Raw genomic sequence first — 27990 nt, forward strand, 5'->3', positions numbered from 1 at the left:
TGTTGCAGGTGCCCATGATGAGCTGCGATCCCCTTCGGCCTGCCTGGTGGTTGGAAAAGTTGTCAAAGGAGGGACTGGCTTGTTTGACCTCAAGCAGCCCCTGACGTAGTGTTTGGGTGGTAACTTAAGGATTCTGATTGAAATGTTCATCATAAGAGCTGCATGTGCTCTGCAGCTATACAATGATGGCACATGCTGTGTCTTCAGACATCTTCCCTGTGCCAGTAGGTTTGTTAATCTGGATACCCAGGCAGCCTTATCTATTTAATGAGTATAGGAGCTAGCTTTTGATCCCAAGAAACACTTATTTACTGTTCATCAATGTAAAAAATGAGGTTATTTGTTTACATAGAATAAAATGCAGGAGTCAGTCTGGGTCTCTGGTTGTGCAGCAGTTCTGGCAGGCAGAAGTGAAAGCAGAATCTGTTTAATGCTGTTTGATTTTTGTGGGGCAGAATCCCATCAGGGTGGGTAGTGCCAGCTGCCATGTGGACAAATTTCCAGTGCTGGAAACAACATTCCAAACTGGCAGGTGTAGCTGGCACCGCTGTGCTGAACCTTCAACACTGCATTGGAGCATCTATGCTCAAGGCATTTCCTCTTCTTTTGCTGCACTTGGGTGCACTGCCATGACTCGCATAAGCTTTAGAGGATGCATTTTCCTATTCTGCTACTTCATTATTAAGAATAATGTGTCTGTGACACAGTTGTTAAATGTCTTTTAGCTGAAGAGTGGAATTCAGAGTTTTCATGGTTTTTGTAGGCATTTTCCAATGCTTTTTTATCTTCTTTAGGTAGAACAGATCTCACAAACTGAGAGACTTGACTTTTGCTAAAGATTTATTCTTTAAATGCCAACATGGGCTGCTGTAGGAGTGACTACGCAAAAGACTCCTGTAAGAGTTACCAAAACAGAGATTGTAAACTATTTTTGCTTAAATATTCTGTATCAAAGAGGATATTTAATAAAAGACATTGCAAAGAAATATTCTGAATGCCCTATTATGTGGTTGTATTACCAAGGGGAGTTCACTTTTGATGCATCACTCACTCTGATGGCTGTTAAAATCACGTGGCCCAGGGCCATTTGCCACTTCTCTGAAATCAGACTCGTTTATACATTTGATTTTAATCAGGATGCACTGCACACAAGTAGTTAAAGCTCTGTGGAGTTTGCTCACTACCATCTAGGCAAGTTTTCTAACAGATCTCAGGGCCTGATCATTCTCACAGGTACCTCTGCACCAGTGCAAAAGTGCCAGAGCAGAGAAGGGCTGCTTCCAGTGGGGCTGCACTGATGGGGGATCAGATCAGATAGTGGGAGATGTTGATTTGGGATTGTGAAAGAGCATCTGTGGAGCCTCCTGACTGAGCCTGTTCTCAGCCTCAGCCCCTTAAAATGGTGTCACATGTCCTGCCAATTGCACTGAAGCTTAACAAATGCATTAACGTAGCAGGTGTCCAGTTTCACTTCAAATCTCTGTAAAAGATTTCCTTGTTTCTTTCTCCAGTCTTAGCACCTGCTTTGTAGTTGTCAAAAACATGTCATTCAGCAAAGAATCATGAGAGACTCAGTTTGGTACAGTTTGGTAAACAGATGGGAAAGAACAAACATTGTACAAAAAGGCTTCTACTTGAAGGTTACATCTGTACTGCTACAGACAATTTGGTGAGAGAGATCCCCAAGAGGTGTTCACAGTCCTGCAGTGAAGAGCATCTATGACATTTCCTATCTGGAGATGTGGCATCCTTTTGGTGCTCAAGAGTTTGATCTAAATGATTCATTCAAGTGGTTAGTCAGTGCTGCTCCCAGGTTATTTAGCACTGATGATTTTTAACTAGAGCCATTTGGAAAATGGCTCATCAGGCTATGGCAGGATGATCCAGCTTTCCCTTTCCGTGTTGAGTTGCCTTTAAAATTTTGGCACAGACCAGGATCCAAATCCTGATTCTGATTGTACTGAAGGAATTGGCACTGTAGGAAAGTCTCAAACACAATATCTTAGCTAGAGAAAGGAAGTAGGTGGCTGTCCCTGTTCATGGACGAAAGTGATAGGGGAGAAACACGACCTCAGATGAGAGGCCGTATCTCCAAGGCTGGAGAAAGGTAAGTATTTTGGCATATAAATGGGCTTATTTTATACTGTGAAGGAGAGGCAGCTGAGGTAGCAATTTCTCTTAATCCCTGGTGTGAGCTGGTTGGCTTGGGGATCATCTAAATTGCCCTTTCTGAGAAAGGAATTTTGGTTTGCTTAGAATTCACGTGTGTGCAGAAAACTGAGGTAGAAAAAAGTCCTGTTTCATGTAGTTAGAAAACTTTACTTTCTTTTCACATCCCATGAACCTCTATGCATCTAGATCTTTTATTTTAATGTGTCTTTACCTTGCACTCATTGCTCTTGCTGTACAGTGGTTTTTGAGGAAGTGTGAGCTACCTACCCCCAAACGCTGTGTGGAAAAAAGCTGCAGTAGCAGGTGGCCTAGTGGAAGGTGTCCCTGCCCACAACAAAGCGTTGGAATTACATGAGCATTAAGGTTTCTTGCAACCCAAACCATTCTGTGGTTCCCACCCACTTGCTGATCCAGATTTTTTACCTTTAAAACAAGGATAACAAATCTTTTCAGTGTGTTGGTAACAGTGAATCAGCTTCTATTTGCACAGCAGTTGGAATATCAGCTATGTTCAATTTCAATAAATCATAATAGAAGGCTTGTTTTTCTCAGTAAATGAAAAAAATCCTAAATTGGGCAATGAGAATGGATATGAATAGGAATTAGTTCTTCTTTCATCTGAAAAGCAAAGCTAAATATTAGAAGACAGGGAGCAGAAAAGTTTGTTTTGCCAGGTCACTGGTTCCCATGTTGCTATGCTTGTGTAGGTCAGTAACCAGGCAGTGGCCACAACACAGCTCCCAGAGGTCTTTAATCACTCGGAGCCTTTCTGGACAAACCACTTGAAGCTTGCCAGTAAGTGCTGAAATCTGGAAGCAACCTCATCTGCTGAGGAATTTGGCAAGTGGGAGAGCATGTGGCATCTCAGGGACGCTTCCCACAAGGTCAGATTGTGGTGACCAGGCCGTGCTCCCAGACTTGGCTGGCGGCAGGCGGATGAAGCCAAAACAAAAATCTTTCTCTGGGATTAGGTCAGATGGGAGAACTTGTGAGCATTGCCTGTAAGGGTTGAGATGCAAAAAATGTTTCCAAGGTTTTGGTGCTGAATGTGGCAGTCTTGATCTTTGGGGTGGATGTGAAGGTGTGAAGATGACTGCTGTGGGGTGGGGGAGAATGAGCTCTGCCTCCCACAGCTTCCTGCGTGGCAACCAGCTCCCTCAGCCAGAGGGGAACAGCAGGAACTTTGTGCCTCATCAGTCCCTGCTTTGCCTTGCTCTTTCATATAGCACAGATGATGCTTCACCCTGAAGACCCCCGAGTTTTGCTTTGGTTTTTGGATAATACAACTAAAAGAGAGCAAATGGGATGTCCTTGACAGTGCACCCAGGGAAGAGGCAGTGATCCACGTCTGGTTGTGCCTGTGAGCCCAGGCAGTCACTGAGGACACCGGAGCCCTGCTCTGGCCCCTCTGCAGTGCCCTGAGGGGCTTCAAACCTCCCCCCACCGAGTGCACTAACCACCAGTACAGGAACGTTTCAATTTTCTTGCTCCAAAACTTCTTGCTGCTGCTGGAAATAACACGCTGTTCACAGGGACAAGGGCAGAAGGAGGTCAGCTCCATTCCCAGAGGAAGAGAGAGGAAGCTAGGGCTTTCTTGGAAGACCAGAGAAACTTTTCTCCTCGTGTCTGTGCAGCCTCATCCGGAAGGGCGGAGAGAGATCCTGCCTCAAAACAGTATTGCAGTTACGTCTTTTCCAGGATTTAAGGCATTTTCCTGTGGTGAGAAAGACAGGCTTTGTAAGTCCTCAGGGAAAAGAGGGTTGTGAAGCCCTGTGAGCACTGTTAACTCCCTGGTGAGACAACCACCCAGCTCCTTCAGCATTGCCTTTCTATATGAATTCTGATTTACAGTGCAATACAGGTTTGATGAGGCCTGAGGATCCTCCCAGTGGGGACTGCACACCAGTACTGCAATCCTGGATGCTGAACAGGAGGTCTGTGGGGGTGCAGTGGGGTGCTCACAGGGCTGTAGGGTGGGAAATGAAGGTACCTAAAGAGCCCAGCTGGCTGCAGGGTCAAGGGGCAGCTAAGTAGCATTTTTCAGAGTGCAAAACTGATCAGAGAGGCATCATTAGAACATCCTTCACAGAGGCCTGCAGCGCTGAGCTGAGCTGTCAGCCAGAGCCATCCCCACAGTCTGTTCCTGCTCCTGTTACAGTAGGTGCCACACAGCCAGGATTAAGAAAGCTGCTCATTAATGTTTTACAGTTTCCTGGCTTAGATCCCTCGAAAGAGCTGACTGTCCAAACTGCCCTGGAAAAGTTCTAGGTCTGATCACAGAGATGGAGAAGATGTAGAGCTGTTCCTGTTTTCCTAGGCTCAGTGTGCCCTGCCAGCCTTGAGAAGATAAATGATCCCCCTTGGTGGAGCTGCTTTGAGTCTGGTGGGGCTTGTGGCTGTAGTAACACTGCTGCTGTTGTTTGGGTTTTGGAGCCCTGCCTGGCACTACAGACAGAATAATGAGTGATCAAGAAGTAACAGTGGAACAGTATTGCAAACTGCAATAAATACAGAGATGCATTATTAATGGCACATTAAAACCAAAAGGGCAAGTAGAGCAAATTGTATGCTGGCAGCACAACAGCTCTGCAGAAAAATCCCAGGGCTGTCCCTTGAAAAAAAATCAAGTGTTTCGATACAGGGTTCTTCTGCTTGCGTTTTCCTGTATTTGTTCTGCCTGGGAGCCTGGGTTATTTCTGGAAGATGCAGAATTTGAGATGCATTTTAGCCCCAGTAGCCTCCTGAGTGTAAATAATGCTACAAATCAAGGCAGTGCCCTCAGCCTGCCACAGAAATCAACTGTGACTTAATCGATCTTCTTTGATTTTGGGTTAAGCTACAGAACTGAATTTTACAGGTGTGGAAAGACAGCAGAGTCTGAATTACCGCTCTTGCAAAGCTCAGGCAGGAGTTTGAGGCTGGACCCAGACTGGTACCAAGTGAGGGGCAGCAGCAGGAAAGGGCCCATTTCATTCCGTCTTTGCATAAACATCAGCACCGGGGACAGATTTATGGAATTTTACAATAACTGAAGCTCAGGCAGAAGCTTTTGGCTTTGTCTCATGTTCTGGGGCTGGTCCAGAGCTCTGGGGAGGAAAGACCTGCTGAAACAGCTCTTTTAAGGTTCTGATGCTTCTACACCACTCACCATGGTGCAGATCTGCTCATCTATCTCTGGTACAGCCAGATCACGACAAACTCATCTTCCTCCATCAGAGACCAAGATAATGCCCATGTATGTGCTCCAGCTGAACAGGCCAGCAGCAACTGGGTGACACAAAGCATGTGGTGGGAGCACAGACAGACCCCTTTACCTTCACCACAGGGCTCTCGTTGACCCAACTCTTTGCCACCAAGTGGCTTCAGGTCTCTCTGTTGGCCCCTTGAAGCCAAGTCCTCGCCAGGCAATGCTTTTACAGTCTCAGCATTACCTTCCACTTGCAGCGGTTTCATAGGTGCAGCTTTGACTTGCACAAACAGCTCTTACAGCTGAATCTCCAGCCAAGTCAAACCTAACTGTGTCCAGCTTAACTGCATTCCTCTGCTGTGTTCCTGGCACCCCAGTTTCCCAAGAGCCTCGCCCTTGCTTGGTGGTGATCACCCCTTCCAGAAGCCCACGATGGAGTTACCACTCCTGTGGTTCATGCTGGCTTGTCCAAGTGGGGCTGGTGCTCTGGGAAGGGGAAGTGTTGTGCCCTGTGCTGCTGACAGGGAGGCAGGGAATGGGCACAGGTCACTGCTGCCTTCCCCTTGTGTTGCCCAAAAGCTTCTCCCTCTCATCAATACAGAAACCTGTCCCTCCCTTCCTTTGTGTCAAATTCAAGGAACTGAAACTAATTTGGCTTGTTTGGGATTTTTTTTCTCTTTCCTGTCAACATCTGTCATACCAAACTGTTTTCACACTAAGCTATTTAAGAGAATGAGTCTGCTCATTCATTTTGGGCATGAAATGGGAGACCTGCACAGAGAGTGAATGACCGATGGCACCTCCACCTGGTCAGGCCATGGAGTGAGAAGCCAGGCTGGGATTCATCCATTGCAGCTAATCCCAACATTACAGCCTGGGGACTGTGACACAGGGGTCTGTGTTTCCCAGGGCCCCTCTGACTGTGACTCTAAATTGACAGCTGGGCTTAATTCCACACAGTCCTACAAAGCCATGCGAGGCAAATATTTTATCCTCCTGGGATTCATGGGTATTCTTTTAAAGGAAATGTTTAAAATGAATCATAGAATCATTTAGGTTGGAAAAGACCTCCAAGATCATTGAGTGCAATCTTTGACCTTCTCTATTTTTTCTCAGCTTTAACTCATGACTCCTGTGGTGGTAACAGTCATGAATTTATGTCATGTGGCATTGGGGAATTCTTTCAGAGTTTTAATTCCTTGAAAACATTTGGGATTTTTTTTTTTTTTGCAAGAAGTCTCATACTGTGATGGTTACCATTAAGGACTTCACCATAAGAACTCAGATCATTAAAGGCAGAAAACAAAGTAAACTCAAAAGATGTTACTCTTAAGAAACATTATGGTATCGGGTAGCCTCAGAATATGAATATCTGGGATCATTAATAATAAAAAGAAGGAAATACCTCATTTAAGTAGTAGTAAAGATCTTGGAAGATCGAAAAGGACACAGGTGAATGAACAGAAGGAAAGAACTAGTGGTCTGAATTTCTGATAAGCAAAACAGAAAACCTCTTTTCAGTAGAAAGATGGGAATCCAGATACCATAGGCCTTCAAAACACAAAAGATCAAACTATCGAGTGTGTCTGTAGCCATGAGTATATCAGAGCTAGACTGTGTCCTGAGCCACTTTTGTGGCCAACAACCTCCTGCTGACAGTTTTGACAAAGAGGTTTTGCCCCCATTGCCTTCCCAAGCCACCCCACCCTGTCCACTGCTCTTCTGGCCTGGTGGGAGCTGCCAGGAAGGTGCCTTTCCCAGATAGGGATTTTTTTTTTCCTGCTTGGAAAATCTCCTGCTATACATGTGAATGGCAAATGCTGGTCCAGCCTCGAGAGCTGAGCTCTGGAGACACCATCTTGGTGAAGAAAGTCGATGTCCACCCTCTCCAAACTCCTCTGCACTTGCTGGGTGGGCCTGGGTCCACCCAGCCCTCAGAAGGTGACCAGACCTTTGTACCCAGCATGAGGTGAGAGAGTTAATTATTACTTGCTAGAACAAAATGCCAGACCCTGAGGTGAGGTTTTACTGTCTGGGATAAGTCAATACATGGAATTTACTTTGGTAACATCAGAGAGGGCTGGTAGTACAGCATAGCTCTGCAGTGTTCTCCATAGCATTGGCCAGAGAGGGGACAACAAAGGCTGGAGGACCCCAGCTGAGATGTCCTGAATTCCCAATGAACCTCAGTCCTAGTACCTCTGTGCCTTCTTGAGTGTCCCCCTTGAAACATTTCTGGCTGCATCCCTATCCTTCCCACCACCTCTCAGCACATTACCCATGACCCAGGCATCACCCTTAAAGGTGCCTGTCTCTCTTTTTTGGGCTGCGAGTCAACACATGCTGAGGATATCACGGATATGCAGGCGATTCACCTGCTGTTTATTTGGTCATCGCTGCTTGTCATGAATTAAAACCCCAAACCTCAGGTCTTTGCAGCCCTCTGTCAGAGCTGTCTGCAAAATCACCTCCTAGGCTGAAAAAGTACCAGGGCTGGGGACAGGACAGGGCTTGCAGAGGCTGTTTTTGAAGACAAATCAGGCTTCAAGAAAAAAAGGGAAGATGTGATGACGATTTGATACTGGCTTAATACAGGGCTTAAATGCCAGTGCTAAATTAGGGCATGACATGGATAGTGCTCAGCTGGGAGGAGGAAGGGGAAGCTGAAGGGCAGGAGAGTATCTTTAGAAAAGGCTCTCTGCTCCCACTTCCTCACTGCTGGTCTGGATCCTGATACATGCAGCTGTGCTAACCTTTGTACTTATGATATATGTATTAGTTATTTATACATATATATGCATATTATTCAAGAATATTCTTTCAGTTATGCCTCTGGGAGGATTTCACCCTGCTAAACCCAGCTGCAGTGAGCAGGGGGTTGATCAGAGCCAGCCCAAACCCACCACCTTGCTTTGCAAGCAGCATGTGCCAACTGAGCAGAGCAAAGGGCCAGAGGGCACCAGAGCTGTGAGATGTCCCCATGTGTTGCAGGCTTCCTTGGAGAGGGACTCCACAGTTTTAAATAAAATCTCTCTACTCCTTCCCAGCACAGCTCATGGAAAGGAATCACAGAATTATTTGGGTTGCAAGGGACCGTTAAAGGTTTCCTAGTCCAAACCCCGTAATAAGCAGGGACATTCTCAACTAGATCAGGTTGCTCAGAGCCCCGTCCAACCTGGCCTTTAATATTTCCAAGGATAGGGCATCCACCACTTTTCTTGACAACCTGTGCCAGGGTTTTACCACCTTCATTGTAAAAAACTTCTTCCTTATATCTAATCTAAATTCACTCTCTTTTGGTTTAAAACTATTACCATTACCCCTTGTTTTATCAAGGGGGACACTGCAAGTAGCTGACATACAATTAAATATTCTATGCAAAGCTGACAACAAATTACAAATGAGCAGGCAGAATTTGGAGCTCTTGTCACTTCTCAGGAGCAGTCCCTAATTGCACAGAGCTAGCACTTCGCTTCCTCTTCCAATTCCAACCTGTTTACTTGCTATCCATCATGCTGTGCTCCTATGTTTTACTGCAGGCAGCAGGTAGGAGAGATAGGAAGCAGTTGAGAATTTCTCCAGGGACACTTTATGGTCGTATTCTGCCAGGTGCCAGCTCTGAAACATCAGGCAGTTTGCACTCAGGCTTAGGAATATGGTGAGGACAATGATGGGCTGTTTGTACTGCACCATTGTTGCAGTGGGGATCCTGCAACACGCATATACCAAACCAGGAGTCCCGTGGAAAGGAAATATATATGGACAGACTGATTCTTGCTAGCTGTTTCAGAGATGTTTATTTCTCCAGCCGCATGGCCGGGGCTCTGCCCAGGAACTGTTCCAGTCACGGGACCAAGGGTCCTTCTGCCCGCGCAGGGAACACAAACCAACCAATGGGAACGAGGCTGAGCAGGGGCAGGGAAGCCCCGTGTCTGTGCCCTCAGGGCCCCTCTCCCAGGGCTACACGGCAGGGGAGGGACCCCAACACCTCACCCGTTTTATTTTAATAAAAGGAGAATGAAAACAACTGGATAAACATAACAAGAACAGTTTCAAAACAAAACAAGCCACCCTCCTGAGTCTTTAAATGTCCAAACAGATTCTCTGGAACATCTTAGGGCTGACAGAAGGGAGACAGAACTCTCTGAGCATGCTTTTGGGGAAACTGAGGCAGGAGAGGGTTTAACTTCTTCCCTCCCCCTTTTCATCCCCCACTCGGCATTGGAAAGGGATTTTTGGGGAAACAATTGGCAAAAGCATGGTTTTGTGAGGGAAACCATGGATGAAAAAACGGATTGGGAATACACTGGGGGTAATAGGACATAGAGTAAAAGGGAAAGGTGGGATTAGGAAAGGGAAACTGTAGGGGGGGTTTACAATGGAGATACTGTCTAACATGACTACGATTTTTTGCATATATACTGCCTTTTACAGGAACACCATCAGGCCCAGTGACCTGCGATGCTTGTAACCCTTTTCTCCCTAGTACAATATTAAATTCCACCACTTCTCCATCTCCCAAGCTTGGGATGCATTTTTCAGGGTTATTCTTTTTAATAGCAGTTCTATGCACGAATATGTCTTGCTGGTTGTCACACCTTGTTATAAAACCATAATTTTGCTTAACATTATACCATTTTACTATCCCTAAGGTCTTAGTTGCTATGATCTTTTCCTTTTTCCGAGTGGCTGCTGTTTTCTGTCTCGCTGCGTCTTTGCTCTCTCCTTCGGTCGCTCCCGTGTTGGAATTGTCGGAGCTGCTCGTGCCTGCGCGCTCTTCCCGGGGTCGCGTTCGGGGCTGCGCGGGCCGGGCCGGGCCACGCCGCTCAGTTCTCCGTGCGTCGCCTCCTCTGGTCGCAGCTTCGCTGCCGCTGCCGGGCGCTGCACCCACGTCTCGGCCGGGCCCCCGAGCGATGACCCCCCCGCGCCCTGCTCCAGCGCGCGTCTCGGCTGGGCGCGGCTCCGTTCCACCGCCATCGCCGCCAGCTGCCGCCCGCGTGCCGCCCCTCTCGGCCGGGCATTCACGGGGCTCGCTCCACCACGCGCTGCACGGGGCCATTCGGGCACCGCCGGGTCCCGCCGCTCCCCGCTCCGCCGCCGACACTGCGGCTCGCGTGGCTCCGCCCGCGCGCGGGAACTGCCTCGCTGCTGCTCTCAGAGCGCTCGGTGCACGTGGCCTGGGCCGCACGGTCCCTGCGCCACGCTTCCCTTCACCAGGACACAGCTGACACTGCTCAACAGTCTCGGTAACTAAATAATATTCACGAAAATATTCTTCCATCGGCATATATCTTGACTCCAGTATTAACTGTGTCCAAACGGTTTTCCAAAAGCCCTTGGTAATAATTAAATCCCAAGAAACATAGAAAAAGTTCTTAAACAACCATGCCAGGAAGTGTTTCAGTTCTTTTTGAGCTTGAATCAAGCTAAAATTTACAAATCGTTGTTCAAGAATCATTTTAAGTTTAAGATAAATGTCCATATGCGGCTCTGAGAGCCAAGAGTCTTCCCACGGTTCCTCCATAGTTTAGATATGGAATAGCAAAGCAAAACCAAGAAGAGGAATCCAAAGTTTCCAGGGTTTACTCACACAAATCAGTCGCTTAGGGATCGGGGATCGTTCTGCTCACAAATCTCCACCATTTGTTGCAGTGGGGATCCTGCAACACGCATATACCAAACCAGGAGTCCCGTGGAAAGGAAATATATATGGACAGACTGATTCTTGCTAGCTGTTTCAGAGAGATGTTTATTTCTCCAGCCGCATGGCCGGAGCTCTGCCGAGGAACTGTCCCAGTCACGGGACCAAGGGTCCTTCTCTCCGCGCAGGGAACACAAACCAACCAATGGGAACGAGGCTGAGCAGGGGCAGGGAAACCCCGTGCCTGTGCCCTCAGGGCCCCTCTCCCAGGGCTACACGGCAGGGGAGGGACCCCAACACACCATGCTATTTTTAAAAGCCCTGCCCCTAAGCTGAGATACAAACCCTTCCTTATGGCTGTTAGAAGTGACACACACTGCCTTCTCATTGATCGTTCCTCTTTTTAAAATTAATTATTTTTAAATTCTCAATATGTTTCCTTTTTGTTAGTGGAAGCATAAAAGGTTATCTCCAAACTATGGTCTGATTGTATGTATGTGTATATATATAGGTACATCAATATACATATTTTTTGATGCATCACTTCAACTTTTCATGAAAGATTGAGATGCAAATAATATTCCTGAGGAAATCAGAAAACAAGGGTTGGACCCAGCAATCTAGCGTTACACAAACTGTGCAGCTCTGAGCGTGCATACAATTATGTGTATAAATACAAATAAATAAAAGACTTCCCAGTAATGAAGAAGTTAATCATAGTGATTTCTTTGCACAGCAATAACTGCTCATGCAAATAATCTTCTTGAAATTTGGTGAACACCTGCCAGCTCAATTGCTTTGACACTGCGTGCCACAAGGCAGTTTATTCATGTTTGAATAAACATGAAGGGAATGGCTGGGAATGAGCAATTGTGAAGCACCTGAGACTGATGTCCTCATGGCACTGCACATGTGGTTATCTTTAAATCCAGTTTGACTAAGGGGCAAGGGAGGAATTTCCTTGGAGATGCTAATCCTGTGGCTTTTCTGGCTCTGCTAAGGATGGAAAACCAGAGCTTTGCATTGGAAAACACACATCTGAGTGATGGAAAGCTATGGAAAATGTGATTTATGATGAGGTTTAAATGTTGCAGCTGGGAAGTTTGGCTGGAGGTAGAGAACAAGTTGATCCAACCACCAAGAGAGGAGAGATAAAAATTACACAGAGCATTTTTTCAAAACACTTATTTGGCTGAGAATTCAAAACTACCACAGTTCTGGGTTAAACGAGTTGATTATTGACTATCTATAAGGAAAGGCTCCTTCTCCAGTGTATCTGCATCCAGTGGAGAAACACACACCTGAAAAATCATGCAAAACTGGACCTCGGAAATTCTGGCTTCCCTCCCCAATTCCAGGTTTGATGTTAAATGCTCAGCCAGAGGCAGATTGGTGCACCATGGCAGCAACCTCTCACTTCCCCTGCAGCTTATTCATCCTTTGGCCCAAGTGTCAGGTGAATGGTTTCATGAATTCCCATTCCTTTCCCACACAGACTTTTTACCAGCTGCTTAGCATATGGAACTCAATCCTTGCCCTTTGAGCATCCTCCACCCCAGCAACAGCACCAGGGCTCACCCAGACACTCCAGGCTTTGCCTGTGGAGGACATTGGCAAGAAACAGCTTTAACCACATAAAAGGAAACCATTTCACACCCAGCAACCATTAAACCAAGGAAATCCATGTCACAAGATATGTCAGTGATGAGAAGTCTAAAGGGGTTTAAGAAGAGATTAGGCCAGTTCATAGAGGACAGGGTCCTCAGGAGCTCTGGGGCTGGCAGGCCTGGTCACACCCTCTGCTTCAGGAAATCCTTCCATCACTAATTGGCAAAGTCTGTGAAATAATAACAGAGAAAGGATCACCCTCTACCTGCCCTGTTTTTTAGTGGCGCTGTTGGAAAGTTATACTGGGCTATGGACATTTTTGACTAGACCCAGTGTAGGTATTTTTCTGGGGTTGCTGGATGAAACCCCTCTGCCTGAGCCTGTTGTGCGTGGCCATTTGAAGCTGTGGTGAGGAGACATCAGGCCAATGTTATGGTGGTGTTCTACAACTGTTTGATACTGCCACAGTTAACTGGTTCAGAGCAATACAAACTCACCCAATACACACCAACAAGGGTTTCCATTTTATAACACTACTCATCTGCCCTACAGTGGTGTCAGGGAGCTGCTCCTTGCACAGTCCCTGTGCCTTGCACCACCACAAAAACCCAAAACTTTTAAGTCGAGACCGTTGTTTCAATATTTTCTTTATCTTTTTTTAGTCCTTGGCCATTGATGCTGACAGTGTTGAAACACAAGGAACTGTATCTTCGCTCAGTGGTTTTGCTTCCCAAATCGCTACACCTCTGGGAGAAGGTGAGCTTTCAGAAGGATGTGTCTGTGCTGTGATGCACTGCCTTGGTCTCCCTTTCTGATTCTGGGGAACACGACCGTGTTACAGACTCTTGCAGCCAGCCATGGGGTTTTCCTGGTTTTCTGAGCCTGCCCCTTGATGACCACTCTGATTTTGCCTTGACCCAGGGTTCAGTGCAGCCTGTTATTTCACTGACTTCCTTGTCCAGACTGCTGGGTTGGGACACCAGAGCTCCAGAGTTTCTGTGAGTGGTCCTCACAGCTTCTCTTTTCCATCACCTTCATCTCCTTTCCAGCAGGTTTAGCTACTCAGAAATGCCATTCCCATAGTCAGTCCTGGCTTGAGGCAGGAGGTGGAACAAATGGTCTCTCCTTCAGTTCTAACTATTATCCTTCCTATTTAGGTTTTGTGGTTGGGGAGCTGGGTTATTCCTTGCAGTGGAGAGGTGAATTTAGAGTTAGCACTATGTGATGGTCCTCCCTGCCTCTGGATCCACCAGCATCCAGTGCAGTGCTGGGGTGGAGCTGCAGAAACAGGTGATTCTGGAAGTGCTTTCCTCTACGTCCCCTTCTTAAAGGCCATAAGGCTGCTTTTGGCTTCAGGTCTGACTCTCACCAACTAACTGTGCCATCAGGCTGTTGGCAATAAACCTGTGTACAAAGCAGGGTGGTTCTTGCTTCAATAAGTGTCCCGGTGGAGCCAGGTGAGGGCTGTGCAGAGTTACAGGCTAGTGCTAAGGCTGCTGACTCTGGCTGCTGGCAACGACCCTAGCAAGCCTCCCCTCGGAAACCAGGAGACCAAACCCAGCCAGGCTGGGGTCTAAGGCAGCATGGTGGGAAAGCTGTTTTCAAATTCAGCTCATTAATCCCCAGCACACATGTATGCTCCAGCACAGCTGGGCTGAACAAAACCATAAATTTAGATCATTTGACATCTGGCCATAAAAAATGATGAATTCATGACTGAATGAATTATTTTGCTCTTTCATCCTATCTAGACTCCGATCTACATTAACTAAACCAGTCGGTGCAACTTTTCTAAATTGATTTTAAATTGACCTAATTAAAACAATAACAGTACATAATGGAGCTGTACTTAACCCAATTTAACCCTTCCTTAGATCAATTACACTAGAATTCAGTAATTTGCAGGCAGAAGCTAAAACAATTTAAGAAGGAGTTGGGACAGGTTATGAACCCTTGTGATACAGGTACACTAAAGACCTCAGAGGAATGGGGAACATGCTGGTGCAAACTACCCATGGTTATAGGTGCAAATATCACCTGAGCTTCCCATCTGAGTTAGTCTGGAATCAGTTCACCTCATTTCTCCTGCTGCTTTCTGTTTACTATTAAAGTGGCCTTTAGCACTTTAGTGAAGGGCTTGCTTTTCTTTTCTCCCTGAAAGGAGAGAAGGAGTGAAGATATGTCAACTTACCTCTCATTTTCAGCAATGTTGCCATCCCTGACTAGTAACTGGTGTTGTCAAAGATAATCAGTAAAGTCAAAATTATCGTTACATGGCAGTGAGTGGGGTGTATGGGTGAGTGCTCTCCAAACCACTAAGACTTCATTAATTAGTGTTTAATAAGTACATTTGCTGAGGGGTGGATCTGAGTTACAGAAGATTAGGTTGAAGAGACGGGGAAATCCTTGCTGTGTTGCTCTACCTCTCTGGAAGTGGCAACTCCATCACTCATCACCTCCTGGTTCCTTTGATGAACTGAATTCTCTTCCAACTGGTCCATAAAGGCACCATTTCTTCCTGGCCTCTTTCCAGCCAGGTATCAACTCTCTCTTCCAGAAATCAGAAAGCTAAACATAAACCCAAATGAGAGGGAGAAGTGGAAAAGCAAGCAAGAATTTACTAAGAAGCCAAATATGTGGAGATAAAGCCCCAGGAGAAATAGAAGCAGGCAATGAGTGAGGAGAAGATGGGAACAAGCACTGGGCCACTCCATGCAGACACCAAACAGACAAGTATCTGCTGCTGCTCTGGGCAGGAAAGCACCTGGGCAGAAACCACTGCCAGCACAAGCCTGCAGACCATGCCCATGGTGTTGAACCAGTGGTATGGCAGGCAGAGCATCGCCAGGTGCAGAGAGGAAATCTCGTTCTTGTGAAACCACGTGGGAAGAAGTCACCTGGGAGACACCATTAAGGGAGGGTAAGAGTCAGCAGAGCCTTTTACAGACCCGGCACTGCTGGGGGGATGAGGGCATGTGTCTGTGCTGTTAGCAGAAGCAGTGCCAGGTCATTGTGCAGTCAGTTGAACACAGAGTCAGTTGCTACAGAGAAAACAGGTTCTGGTGAAGCACTTTTGCTCATGAACTGAGGAACAAGGAGGTGGCAGTGAGTCACTCTGCTGCTGTGATAGTCCCAGAAATGCCGCCTGGGAAAGGGAGATTTAAGGAGTAAGGTGGTCACTGCAAGTCTGGTTGCTCAATACACCCGGCTGACAGCCAAAGCGTAGAAGGAGAAAGTAAACGCTTTCTGCTTCACCTACGTGCTGCATCCAGTGTACAGTATGACACACCAAACAGGCTGAAGGCCAACAAAAGGCATGTCCAGAAAGCTGCTGGAAGTGGGCCAGATGTGCACGGTGGTCTGTGCAGAGCAGAGCCGGGTGCACTGTGCAGGCTGGGAAGCAGCGTGATTAATGTAGGAGACATGCACATGGCAGTAAAACCAGAGGGACGCTGCCAATCTGTGAGGAGAAACTAAATCACATCAGGAAGGTGAGATTTTTTTGTTCCAGTTGTATACTGGAATCTCCTCATACATTCTTCCAGTGCCTGCAGAGACAAAAAGTAGCTGTAGATGAGTCAAAATTAAACATCAGAGAAGTGCATGTGCCCTACCTGGAAAGTCTGAACACAGTAAACTCTATCCTTAATGATAAAGACAAGGCTTATTCCTTTATTATTTTTATTTCCACAGAAGTCACAATAACTATTGGGGAACAATTGTATTTCACAAGGAGCACCACTTACCCTAGGGATGCCACATCTTGCCCTCAAAATGGGGAGCAGAGAAGGATCTGGACACTTGTATGCAGAGCATCAGGTAAAAGCAAGTGGGAAACAATGACATGATTGTTGGTATTAGATGACAAACCTGTCTCCCAGCTAAGTCTTGTTGTTGCAAATATTTTTGGCAGTGTCATTTTAAGCAGACAACCAGAGGAACAAGGCACTAGTTTGTCTCAATTTGCTACAGGGTGGTTGGATAAACGTCACTTAAAGGGACACCTGCAATACCATACCATTTTTAGTATGTTACTGATGATAAAGGGTCATAAAATTTTTAAGTTGGTTTTTTTTTTTCCATAGATGACCTTTGTTTAATGAAAAATGATGGCAGATTTACTCAAAACAAATTGTAGTCATTAGAAGTTACAAAGAAAATGGAGTTGTTGCTCTCAGGTACTAAAATAAGACCTATACCAACAGCCATCATCTTTACCCAGCCCTTCTGGGCGGTTATGAACCTGGTGCTGAGAAGTTTTTATGGTCTGAGACTTCTGGGATTTTAATGCAAGTTCTCTTCATCCCAGCTTCATCCCCAGTGAAGGATGGGATGACACAAGCAATGTCAAACCCTGTCATTTGCAAAGACAGGAAGCACAAGGGTGCTTACATTGAATTAGATTAGATCTTCACCAGACCTTTTAGAAGAGTTTCTGCTGCATTAAAACTCCACTTTTTTTTGGTAGGAATAAGTAAAGATGGCTGGTAAGTAGACTGAGCTCTGTCTCTTTACCATTAATTAAATAGTAGCAATACTGATTGATAAGAAAGCCAAATACCTCATTTTCCAAGAGTTATCCACCTTACTCTTGATATCTTTCACCAGAAGCAAGAAACACCTTCCCCAATATAGGGTAAGTGATCAGAAGTATATAGATATGAATATAATTACTACAGAATACAATTACTTTATCAGCAACATCTACAACTCTAATCTGATTTAAATAACTGCATTCTATGATCTTCTGTGTGGTTTGCAAACTGGTGACTCCCTATGAACTCAGATAAATTTTTACATCTCTGCTTGCTGCTGCTGCTGAAGAAAAGCTGTGATGAGGTGACTCACTGCCACACTCATGCATGAACCATCTGAAACATCACATTTTTTCATCTCCAGTTCTGCAGATCCTTGTTCCTGTAATGACTAATTAAATTAGCTTTTTTTTTTTAGTTTTCTTTTCCACTCTAGTATTTTAATACTGTTCAACCTTGCTCAAGGCTTAAGACAAGGTCTGTGTATCTGCTTGCCTGACCTTGTTTATCTGAAATTTGATGCTGGTTTCTCTTGAGGTTCATCTGACCCAGCCTCCAGGCCTCCCACAGTGATGTGGATATTTGAGCCAAGTGTTCTGGGCTTCCCTTGGCAGCAGCCAAGAGAAATAGGCATATTTAAGGTAGGATTGACTCTCCTTCATGTAGCCAGGTCTGCAGCAGGGTGCTAAGACCCCACACGATTATTACATTCCCCACAATCATATGTGATTGCATCAAACATCTCCTAAAATCAAGGGGGACATTTGCAATGGATTTTATTATGTCTTTTCATTACTGGCTATGGTAGACATGTTTGTCAACATAACCACAGTGAGTGCAGTCTACTCCAGCAAGTCCTCTGGGAGAGTGTCCCACCAATATTTCTCTCAAAAGAAGTCACAGAAAACATCTTTTCATTTAAAGACTGAGCCTGGCCCCTATGGCCACAGCAGTGGTGAATGTCCTTAGTGCTTGCTGTTTGTTATGGAACAGAAAATTAGGATAATAAGCAATTCTGGATTTCCCCTGAAGCTACTTCGCCTTTATGCTTGTTAATGCATTGCTTTCTCTCTAATGTTTTTAAACTAGTAAACTTCAGAACAGTAAGTATTTAATAGTGACATAAGTGCACTTCCATTTGGGGAGGGAAATAAACTATAATGATGTCAGGATGTTTATACTAAAATGTTTGTGGCTTTTCCTGGTAGGATGCCTCTGTGAAAGAAAACCTTATGCAAACAGAAAAGTTCATACCCCTAATTAAAGCAGTAATAATCTTTACAAGCGATTACAATACTAAAGGCCAGGCTGACATCCCCAAACTCCTACTGACAAAGCTTGCTGCCTGTTGCCTTGCTTTCAGCTGTGCCAGAAAACCTCCTGACAAGTGAACTGGAAGCACTTTCAGAGGCAGAACTGCAGTGTCACTCAGCTGCTCCGGCACTGGTTGTGCTCCGGTACCAGCACCAGCACAGCGATGCGGCCACGCCTTAGGTCTTCTCTGCTTGAAGTGTTAAACACCACCCTAGGCCTACAAAGGGAATTCTTTATAAAAACTAACTTTAGGGCTAACAAAGGGCTCACTGGTCTCTAATCAGGGAAAGAAAAAGTCTGTAAAAGGGCATTTAAGCAACCAGTATCTCTTCTGCATTAATATTTCCCACACGTTTTGGAAAGACTTCTCTTTCTCCTACCATTCTCAGAGAACAGATTCCTGGCCAGTTAAAGTCTCAGCTCAAAATAAAAAAGGCTTAGGTTGACCTCGGGTTGCATCCCAGAGAAGGAAATGTCTTGGCTCTGCTCAGACTGCCACGGAAGGAAGCGCTGTGAGCACTGTCAGAGAGACAGCAATTGCTGTTTTGATAGAAGGGATAAAGGGCAAAAAGGGAATATAGCAGGGAAACAGCAATGTTGGTGGAGGGGATGATACTGCAGCAATGCTGTAGGGAAAGGAAAATCCAGGAAAAGCCCTGGTCCCTCTCTCACATTTGGTGCTGTGATGCAGGGCAGGGATGGGCAGCCCTTGGGGTACATTACAAGAGACTGTGACATCCTCTTCTATCTGCAAGGCAGACAGCTCTCAGCAATGCAATGCAATGTGAACTGCTGCCACATTCACCTGCTCCAGAGTACATCAGTCCATCCCAAGTACTCCCCATGTTCCTGTAGAACTGGTGTCCTGCAGTTGTCAGCTCATGGAGGTCACGTGTGTTACTATGCAAGACTTAAAAATAATACTCAAGCAAGGTAAATGACAGCTTTTCTTTGATAACAAACAATGCAAAAATAACAAAATGTGCCTCTGCTTGTGTTTTAAAACACAGCGTGCTTCCCACTAATTATTTTGATGCTTTCTCACTCAGCCCACCCTTGAAAGCAAAGATTAAACCTGCAGTGTATTCTCTTGGACTGGCCACAGAGCTGTATTCGTACTGCTGCTGCACTGAGGCAGCATCTAAATGCCCAGGACTTCACAGCCTTTAGCCACAATCTCTCAGCAACAAACCTTGCAGCAGAGAGTGCAGAAACAACATGCATTTCAAAGATGCATTTTTTTTGTTTTTTTAACAGAAATGAAAACAGAATGGAAACAAAACCAGAAAGAATAGACAATGCAAATTTAAGTTAAAGTAAAAACATACAGACGGAACATCCAAAGCATGGAGAAGGTCCAAAGATACCTCCAAGCAATCCTGCAGCTGGGTTTTCATGTTACATGCTTTTGCAGGAAGAATTCTTCATCAATCTATTACAGCATCAAAACCATAAGTCTGCTTCTCCATCTGAAATGCCACACCTTAAGCAAGTCATTTGGCAGCAGTGGGAAGGGTAAAACTGGAATGTGTGGGCTCAAGGCACTTGGTTTTGAACTGGCTCACCAGCCTAGCTGGCAAATAAAGCTCCTCTCAGCTTTCAGTGCTGATTTATCCTGGTGCAGGCACAACTTCAGTGTTATTAGTGAGCGAGCATGATTTAACATTTGTGCATTTCTAGGAAGAGCAGTTTCATTTCTGCTGTCAGGATAAGACATCTTCCACATGCAGGAGGTATTGGTGGTCTTACTGCAGTAGAGAGGATGGCAGGTGAGCCCACCCTCCAAAGGGGGAACCCTAGAAGGACTGCTGAGCCCCCAACTCTAAATGCACACCTTGCCTCCCATCTCTGTATTTTTAGGGCAAGACATGGGCACCCACTGGTCCTTGCTGGAACATCTCCCCAGATCTACAGAGAAATAGTGGAAGGAAGACCTTTTCCCCAGAGCTTTTGAACCAAAATAATCTTATTTAACAATGACTTGCAGTGGCCTGTCTTGATGAGTACTGCTCAAAACCAAACCTGAGCCTGAGAATGGGGGAAAAGAAAGAAATAACAAACAAGATCATTTGGACCCCCACAGAAGATGATCTGGTCGTGTCTGACCTACACATCTGTCCATACAATGGCAGACAGGTGGGTCCCAGACCATGCTGCCTTTGCTGGGCTTGGCACAGGTGGGGGAATGGAGATATTTGCTGGGGCAAATCTTTGAGAAAATAGCCTTGTTTCTGGAGGAGTCACTTAGGGAATTTCTGTGGCTGGTATATGAGATGTGCCCAGTGCTGCACCAATAACCCCATGCTCTCAGAGCTTGTGTCCTTCCCCTCTGGACACCAGAGAGCAGCCTCACATCTCCACAGTACAAACAGGACTGTTCTGATCTGTCCCTCACACAGTCTCCATTTTGCTGTTCTTTTTCAAGCCTTTTAATTGTTTTGTCCTGCTCTGATTCCTATTATGGCACAAAAAACTGTGTGCTGTGCAGAGCATGCTTTATTTAATTCGTTATGCAGTTTAGAGAAGTAAAAGAAACTCTTCAGTAACAGATCCTCAGCAGATCCTGAAAACCCTGCATAAACTCTTGACATGGCCAGGTACTATTTATTCACAACATAACACAAAGCAGGACCCTCTCTGCCTGTGGCACATTGTCAAAATATGCTCTTCACGCTTTCTGCAGCTGAGAAAAGCCTTGATGGGTTCTGGTAATTGCTCTCGCATCTGTCAGGCAGTGCTAAACCAGCTCTTTCCTCCTCCTCATTACTCCTTTGGGCTTACAGAAAGCAGAGAAAATGCAACACGTGTTCACAGAAACAAACATGTTTGGGTGTGTTAGGTTGGTTGGAGGTCAATGGTCACCCTTCAGTGCCTCACATAAGAAAAAGACCCCCTCTTCCCAAAGCAAAGACACAGACTTTGATCTCAGGACATCTCCTGGGACCTGCCCTACAGTTGTACCTGCAGTTCAGCAGTTGTAGCCTTGCTGTCCAGTCATGCATTATATATGTTATGCTCAGACAGAGTTAAATTAGGACTTTACATTACGTAAAAAGACTTTTGGGAGAGCATACACTAATGCAATCAACAGCATGCACATCTGCTCAGTTTTCCATATCTCATCACTGCCTGCAAGAAGCCCTTCTAGCCCTGAAGCAGAGCTAATAAAGCACTTTCCTCTTGTACAACAGCTTCACATCCACATCAGCATGACGGTGTTTGTGCAGGGCAGCTGTAGCCTCAGTGCAGTTCTCTATTTTATCACTCCATTGTGGCGGCTCAGCCTTTCTGGCAAGCTGCCATTCTGCTGCTCACACTAAGGAAGTATCTTTTGCCTCTGGCTCATCTGGAATACAGCTCAGGCAGCAGCACTGCTCTTGGAGGCTGCCAAGAGGAAGGGACAGGAAGTTTCCTTCAATCACAGCCTCATTAGACTCTTCCTTTTCACTGTTCCAAACACCGCAGATCTGGTTCACCTCAAGCAAAGCCACTGTGAAGATTAGTGATGGTTTTCGCACCAGTGCTTTTTAGCCGTTCACAGCAGGCTGAACCAGTGAAAACACCGGTTCTGCTTTGCAAAGTTGGTATCCCAGATTGGCTGTATTTTGTGTGTCTGAGCATGGGCATGAATGAACGCAGCCTTGCCATGACTTCGCTGCAAGATACTAATCTATGAAATTTAAATGTACACAGGAAAGGATGAAGGTGAAAGTAAAGGATTGGTTGAGAGATCTGATTGCAGCCCTCCAATACCTGTGAGGAGGTCATCGAAAAGAAGGAGGCTCCTCTTGGGGTCCATGGTGGGAGGATGAAGAAACAATGGGCATCAGTTGAAACACAAGAGATTCAGACCAGATATGAGAAAGCTTTTTTACTGTGACAACACTGAAGCAGTAGGGCAGCTTGCCCAGGGAGGTTGTGCAAACTCCACCCTTGGAGATTTTCAAGTCCCAGCTGGATAAGATCTTGAGTAACTTGGTCTAACCTCAGAGCCAATGCTGCATTAAGGAGATCGGAGAAGAGACCTCCTGAAATCCATTCTAACCCAAATTACCATATGATTCTAATGTGTGTCATTTATCTGCAGAGTAACTTATCTACAAAATGATAGACAATGTGCCTTGAAAGTTTGCTTAACTGATAAAGAATGGCAGAATACAGAGTGTGGTCAGTGGTGTGCACATACTTCCTATTCAACAATTCTTTTTTTACGTCTCTGCTTCATATATACCAAAGGTTACAGAGGATGTACTAAGCAAACAGGGTGACCAAAACTACAGTGTTGAAATTTAAACCAGCAGGTGATAAGTGCTTACACTTCACTCTTAAGAAATCCAGTGATTTGCCTAAACCAAACTGAGGAACAAAATGACAAACTTATCAGTAGTCTTTATTGCATTTTAAAGACAACTGCTACAGAAACTGCACAGGAATTAGTAATGTTCTAGAATAAGAAAGCTAAAATTCACTTAAATACAAAAGACAGCTTGCTAAACAAATCTACAGACTGTTCATTTTACTTGTTGTTTTAGATTGATTTAGTTTTCTATTTTAATTTGGACATTTCCAGGGAGGGCTGGGGCAAGGGAGGAAGAAGAAGAAAGAAAATAGAAAAGTCTTTTTGGCTCGGGCTGCTATGATGATATTTCATATTTCTGGAAGTGGCAGACCACAGTCTTGGGCCACGGTACACTCCCTGGCCAGCTAAGCCACAGAGGAGGAGCTTTGACAACCTCCCAAAGCTGTTTGTCACAGTGGGCTGGATGCTTGCTTCCTCAAGACTGCTTCACTCCATGTGCTCCTCTCTTAGATTTCTTAGAAAAACTCTTAGACATCTACAGTATCATAAAATGATTTAAGGTTATACTTGCTCTCTGTTACTAATGCTTTGTGGTATTAGGTAATTGCTTAATTGAGCATTTAGAAAAGCATTAATATATTTTTCTCTACAAATGCATTATTAATATATACATTACAATCTCTGCTGTTAACACTTTGTACAATTATTAATAGACTTAAAACACTGTGAACTGCCTGAAAATATTTTCTGCTTGGAAAAAGAATTGCAAAAGGACACAAACCATACCTGGTATGATGGTATAATCATACCATCATTATAAATTAAGTATTTGTATTGATAATTCTTCCTAAGCCTGTCTGCACCAGTTGCAGTGGGAAGTATGAATATTTCTATTCTGTTTCACATTAATTCACAAAGCCAGATTAGATGGTTAAAGAATTGCTTTGCATCCACCCCTTTGGACCACTGACTTCTCCACCATACAATGTATTGCTTTTCTCCAGAGCAGCACACTACCTATAACATCACTCCTTCCATGTAGGTTTTATTTAGGATTGCACTGACAACTTGCATTCTCCCCGAAATGAGAAAGGCACTACAGCTACAAGTGTTAATTTGTTTTTAATGCTCCTCGGAAGAACACATTAAAGATTTTAATGAGATTTTTTTTCTCAAAATAGTAGGCAGTGCCAAAAATCCATGCGGGCTTAAATACAGTACTAAAAGCAGTGAATACAGTGAAAGGCAAAACAAAAAGGAGGTGCAGAAACCCTATACAATTACTTAATGACCAGAAATAGTTTGGGGAGATTATAACAGCTGGATGATCTGGGGTTGGGAGGTAAAAATAATCCTAAATCTATAAAAACTGAGTTGGGTGAAAGCTCCACCCAGCCCAGCAGTTTCTGACAGAGGTGGGTAAGATACGAGTAGGAAGACAGAAAGAACAGGGCAAACACGTTCTGTACTTCCCCAAAATGCCTTTCCAGCTCCAGTAACTTGCAAGTCAGGAACTTGCTGAGTTAGATCAGGAGTCTTTGATGATTCTCCAGCTGCTTTTTAAGTCCATGCAAAGTTTTGGTACCCACTATATCCTGAAGCAAAGACTTCTGGCTTAACTATGGACTGAATGAAGCATTATCTCCTCTTGTTTGTTTTGAACCTTCCAAGTTCTACTTTCATTTGCTGTAACTCAGTTCTTGTGTCTGATAAGTCAGTGAACAGTCTGGATTTCTGGTCCTTATTTGGATCTCTGAAGATTTTACACAGACTTTGATATTATCTCCACTGCAGACTGAAGAGATCCAGCTAAGTCAACCATGACCCGTTTGAAAGCTCTCCTACTATCTGATAATTTTATTGATTTTTATTAATCTATTCCAGTTCTACCATACTATTTTTGGGATAGGGACACTAGAACTGCACAGGCAATTAAAGATGCAGGTGCAAACAGGGATTTATCCAATGGCACTTTTATCTCTTAATAAATTTAAATTTAAAAACCTCTCTTAATAAATTTTAATAATAATCTTAACAGTTCTCAATTTCCATTTTGATCACTGCAGAGCTCTGAGCTGATGTTCTCACAGGACGACCTCTCACCACCTCAAGGCCTTTTTCCTCACTGGTAAAAATCAACTCAAAGTTCCTCAGTATATATGTGAAATCAGGATTGGTTTTTTCTCATATGTCAGCCTTTCATATTTATCAGATTTTAATTTCATCTGCCATTTTGCCACGGACTCTATTAGTAACAAAGTCATTCAGTTTTTCTCAGTTAGCCCTACCCTAAATAGCTCATTATCAGCAACACATTTTGTAAATCACTACTGACCTCCATTTCTGTCAGTTATTTGTCCAAGTTTCATTTCCATTAGCAGCCTTGTTTTTTACTTCCTTTGGGGAGGAATCCTACTGATTGCTTTTGGAAACCATCATAGACAGTTAATTGAATCTTTGTGGTCTGTGAGCCTGTTGACTTCTTCAAAGAAAGCTTTCCTGAGACACTAATTTGCTTTAAAAAAGCCATAATGATTTTCCCTAATGTGTCATCTTCTCTATGTGCCCACTAAGTATTTTCTGTTCTTCAGCATAATTTCTACTTATTTGCCTAGCAAGGACATCAGGCTTCCAGGTCTACAGCTTCCACAGAGTCTTCTCCAAAATCCTTTAAAAAATCTGGTGTCACACGAGCAACTCTCCAGACCCCTCTGATGACAAGGTAGCTTTAAGGGAGAAGTTAGAGACAGCAGTTAGTACCTGAACCACTTTGCCTCTGAGCTGCTTGAAAACTCTTGGTTGAACACCATCTGGTCTCAGCAGTTGGCTGCTGCTCACTTGTAAATTTGTTCCTTCATCTTTTATACTTACACTGTAATCCGAGACATGTTTTCCTAATTATTCTCCTTAAAGAATCTTCCCAGTATTGGAGTTATCCCATTTGCAAATGAAAAAATAAATTCAGATTTTCTTTCATGGCTGTATCTTCTCCAGATGTTTCTTCAGTATATGAAACAATCTATTTGCCTTACAGAGCTGCCAAACTCCAGCAGGCTCCATGATTTGTTCTAGGAAAGACTTGCTATTATTTCTTATAACTTTCGGAAGCCGACCCTGAAACTTTCTTCTGGATCCTTCTCACAGTTTTGTACTTAACCCATCAGAGGTTATAGTCTTTCCTTTTAGCCCCCTTTTAATGAAAGGTGTGTCTTGTCTTATATTGCTCCTCTGTTTTTGAAAAGAAAGCAGAACACTACTGATTTTCTTTGTCATGGTGCTACAAGGGTGTTGAAACCAAGGATGCTACAGTTACTCCTACAGTGTGGGTCTTTGTCAATAATATTATGACACTCTTTAGGACCAGGGATTTCTTTTCCTCTTCTGGCTTCTCAATGAGCAGTCGCAGAATGCTTCTAAAGGTTAGCTCCAGCCCTACCCCCTCCTGTGACATTTATCCAACTTAATTTGAATTATTCAAGTTACTTATGGTTGTGTTTTCTACCTCAGACTCTGATCTCCCTGCCTTGTTAGCTGGACTGGTGATGCACTCCTAGTACTGCATTTTTCCTATTTATTTCTGGGACTTCAATCCACTGAGACTTTATCTTATTTATTGACAGAATTAACTGCTAACTGAAGAATCTTCTAAGCTTTCTTTAAAATACACTAAAATTCATCCACTGTCATGCTTTGTCCTGCCTCAAAAATACAATACAATACATATCAAAACTGATTGTTCACTTTTCCTGTCAGCTTTCCAAATATGAATATAATGCATCTTTGATGCATCTTTGCTACAGCTGCTTGCAAAGCCTGGTTGTCTCCTGGCCAAAGCCCAATGTGACCGACCCTGGGACACCCTTGTGCATGCCTGGCTGTACAGTCGGGGTCTTTATTTACATCTTCTGGCTTCATCTGAGAGTCCAAACTAATGAACAGTTGCTTGCAATTAAGGAGGAGGACTGGCGATAAGAGCTAATCCTAAATAAATCTTCTGTTCCTAGTTGTGCCGATGTGTGAAACAACAGAGCAGAGAATATTTTGTTTCTGATTTGTATATGTTTTCTCTTGAATAGTACCAACAGGCATCAGGGATCTGCCCTGACTACAATTCAAACTATCAAACAGCCAACAGAACAGTATCTCATCTGCTGTAGAAACAAGAGATGTAGTTTAATAGGAACTGTGACGAAATGACCAATATAAGGATAAAAACCACATCTGTGTTTATCTTGTATAAAATTTGAAAGCATCTAAGCCATTCTGCTTCAGGCCACGCGCTCATCCATCCCTACAGTAAGGGAACATTTATACACCAGTCAAAAAATGGTGATTGTTTTCAGATCTCCTTGTGCAGCAGTTCTTCTGACAGGAAAAAACCGTATCACTCCTTTTTAATTGAGAATGGCACCTCAGAGACAGTTTTATCCCACCTTCTTTAAGGGCAAGCTTTTCCCCTGTCTCTCCTGATACAGCCTCTGCAGTGTGTTATGCTCTGTACTACCAGCACTAATAATTAGCAGCTGCCAGTGCCTGAAATCGCTGATTGTTTTGCATCAGTCATCTAGGTTAGGGAACAATCTGTAGATACCATAGCAGTAAGTCAGATACTTTAAAATATAAAAAAAAAAAAAAAAAAATCCTACCATCACACAGACTGTAATGACTTAATCCATGTTCCTGCTTCATCAGCTTTTCCTCATCCGGTGCCCAGGCTTCCTCGCTCTGCTCCAGTGGTTTTCCAGCTTTTATTTGGTGGTGCAACTTGTGACTTCTAAGGCCATGGTCAGATGGCTTTACAAGGTCGTTTCCCCTCCCTTTCAAGGCAAGCAGCCGCTTACACGAGTCTACAACTAACTTACTTTTTTTTTCACACATTCTGTGGCTCGTCTGGTCACAGAAATGAAGATTCCCTAAAACAGCTGCGGAGAGGCCTGAAAGCCCTCACGCACCAAAGCTCCTGGGAGTATAAGGCACATAATAAAAACAGCTAAAAACGCTATGATTTTGAGGGACCGCCCTCGTTCTTCCACAGGGGCCGAGTGAAGGCACCGGCAACTAGGAGGGGGCGCGGGTCCCTCGGCCGGGGGGCTGTGCGTGCGTGTGGGAAAATCTCCAAACCCACTACTGCGGGGGGAAAAAAAAGGTGAAGAAAGCGCTTGTTTGTAACACTGCCAGCGCTCAGCGGCTGCGGGGCGGAGCGGGGGCTGCGGCCCTCCAGCGTCCCCTCAGC

General features: G+C 44.6%; 1 protein-coding gene and 1 long non-coding RNA gene across 3 annotated transcripts in view; one reads left to right on the top strand and one right to left on the bottom strand.

Annotated features, from left to right (window-relative positions):
* Positions 1 to 986, top strand: part of POLR1A (RNA polymerase I subunit A) — a 29873-nt gene extending 28887 nt beyond the window's left edge. For both annotated transcript variants that reach the window (XM_048304707.1, XM_048304708.1), the window contains exon 34: positions 9 to 986. In XM_048304707.1, the coding sequence (XP_048160664.1) occupies positions 9 to 109 (101 nt within the window). In that variant the 3' untranslated portion in view covers positions 110 to 986. The remainder of the gene's footprint in view (positions 1 to 8) is intronic.
* LOC125326447 lies at positions 788 to 27984 on the bottom strand. The gene is made up of 2 exons (XR_007203815.1): positions 27404 to 27984; positions 788 to 3886 (listed from the first exon to the last, which is right to left on the bottom strand). It is a non-coding gene; the product is annotated as an uncharacterized LOC125326447 (long non-coding RNA).
* Between the last annotated feature and the right edge of the window lie 6 nt (positions 27985 to 27990).

Source organism: Corvus hawaiiensis, chromosome 5, assembly GCF_020740725.1.
Source record: "Corvus hawaiiensis isolate bCorHaw1 chromosome 5, bCorHaw1.pri.cur, whole genome shotgun sequence".
NCBI classification, from domain to species: Eukaryota; Metazoa; Chordata; class Aves; order Passeriformes; family Corvidae; genus Corvus; species Corvus hawaiiensis.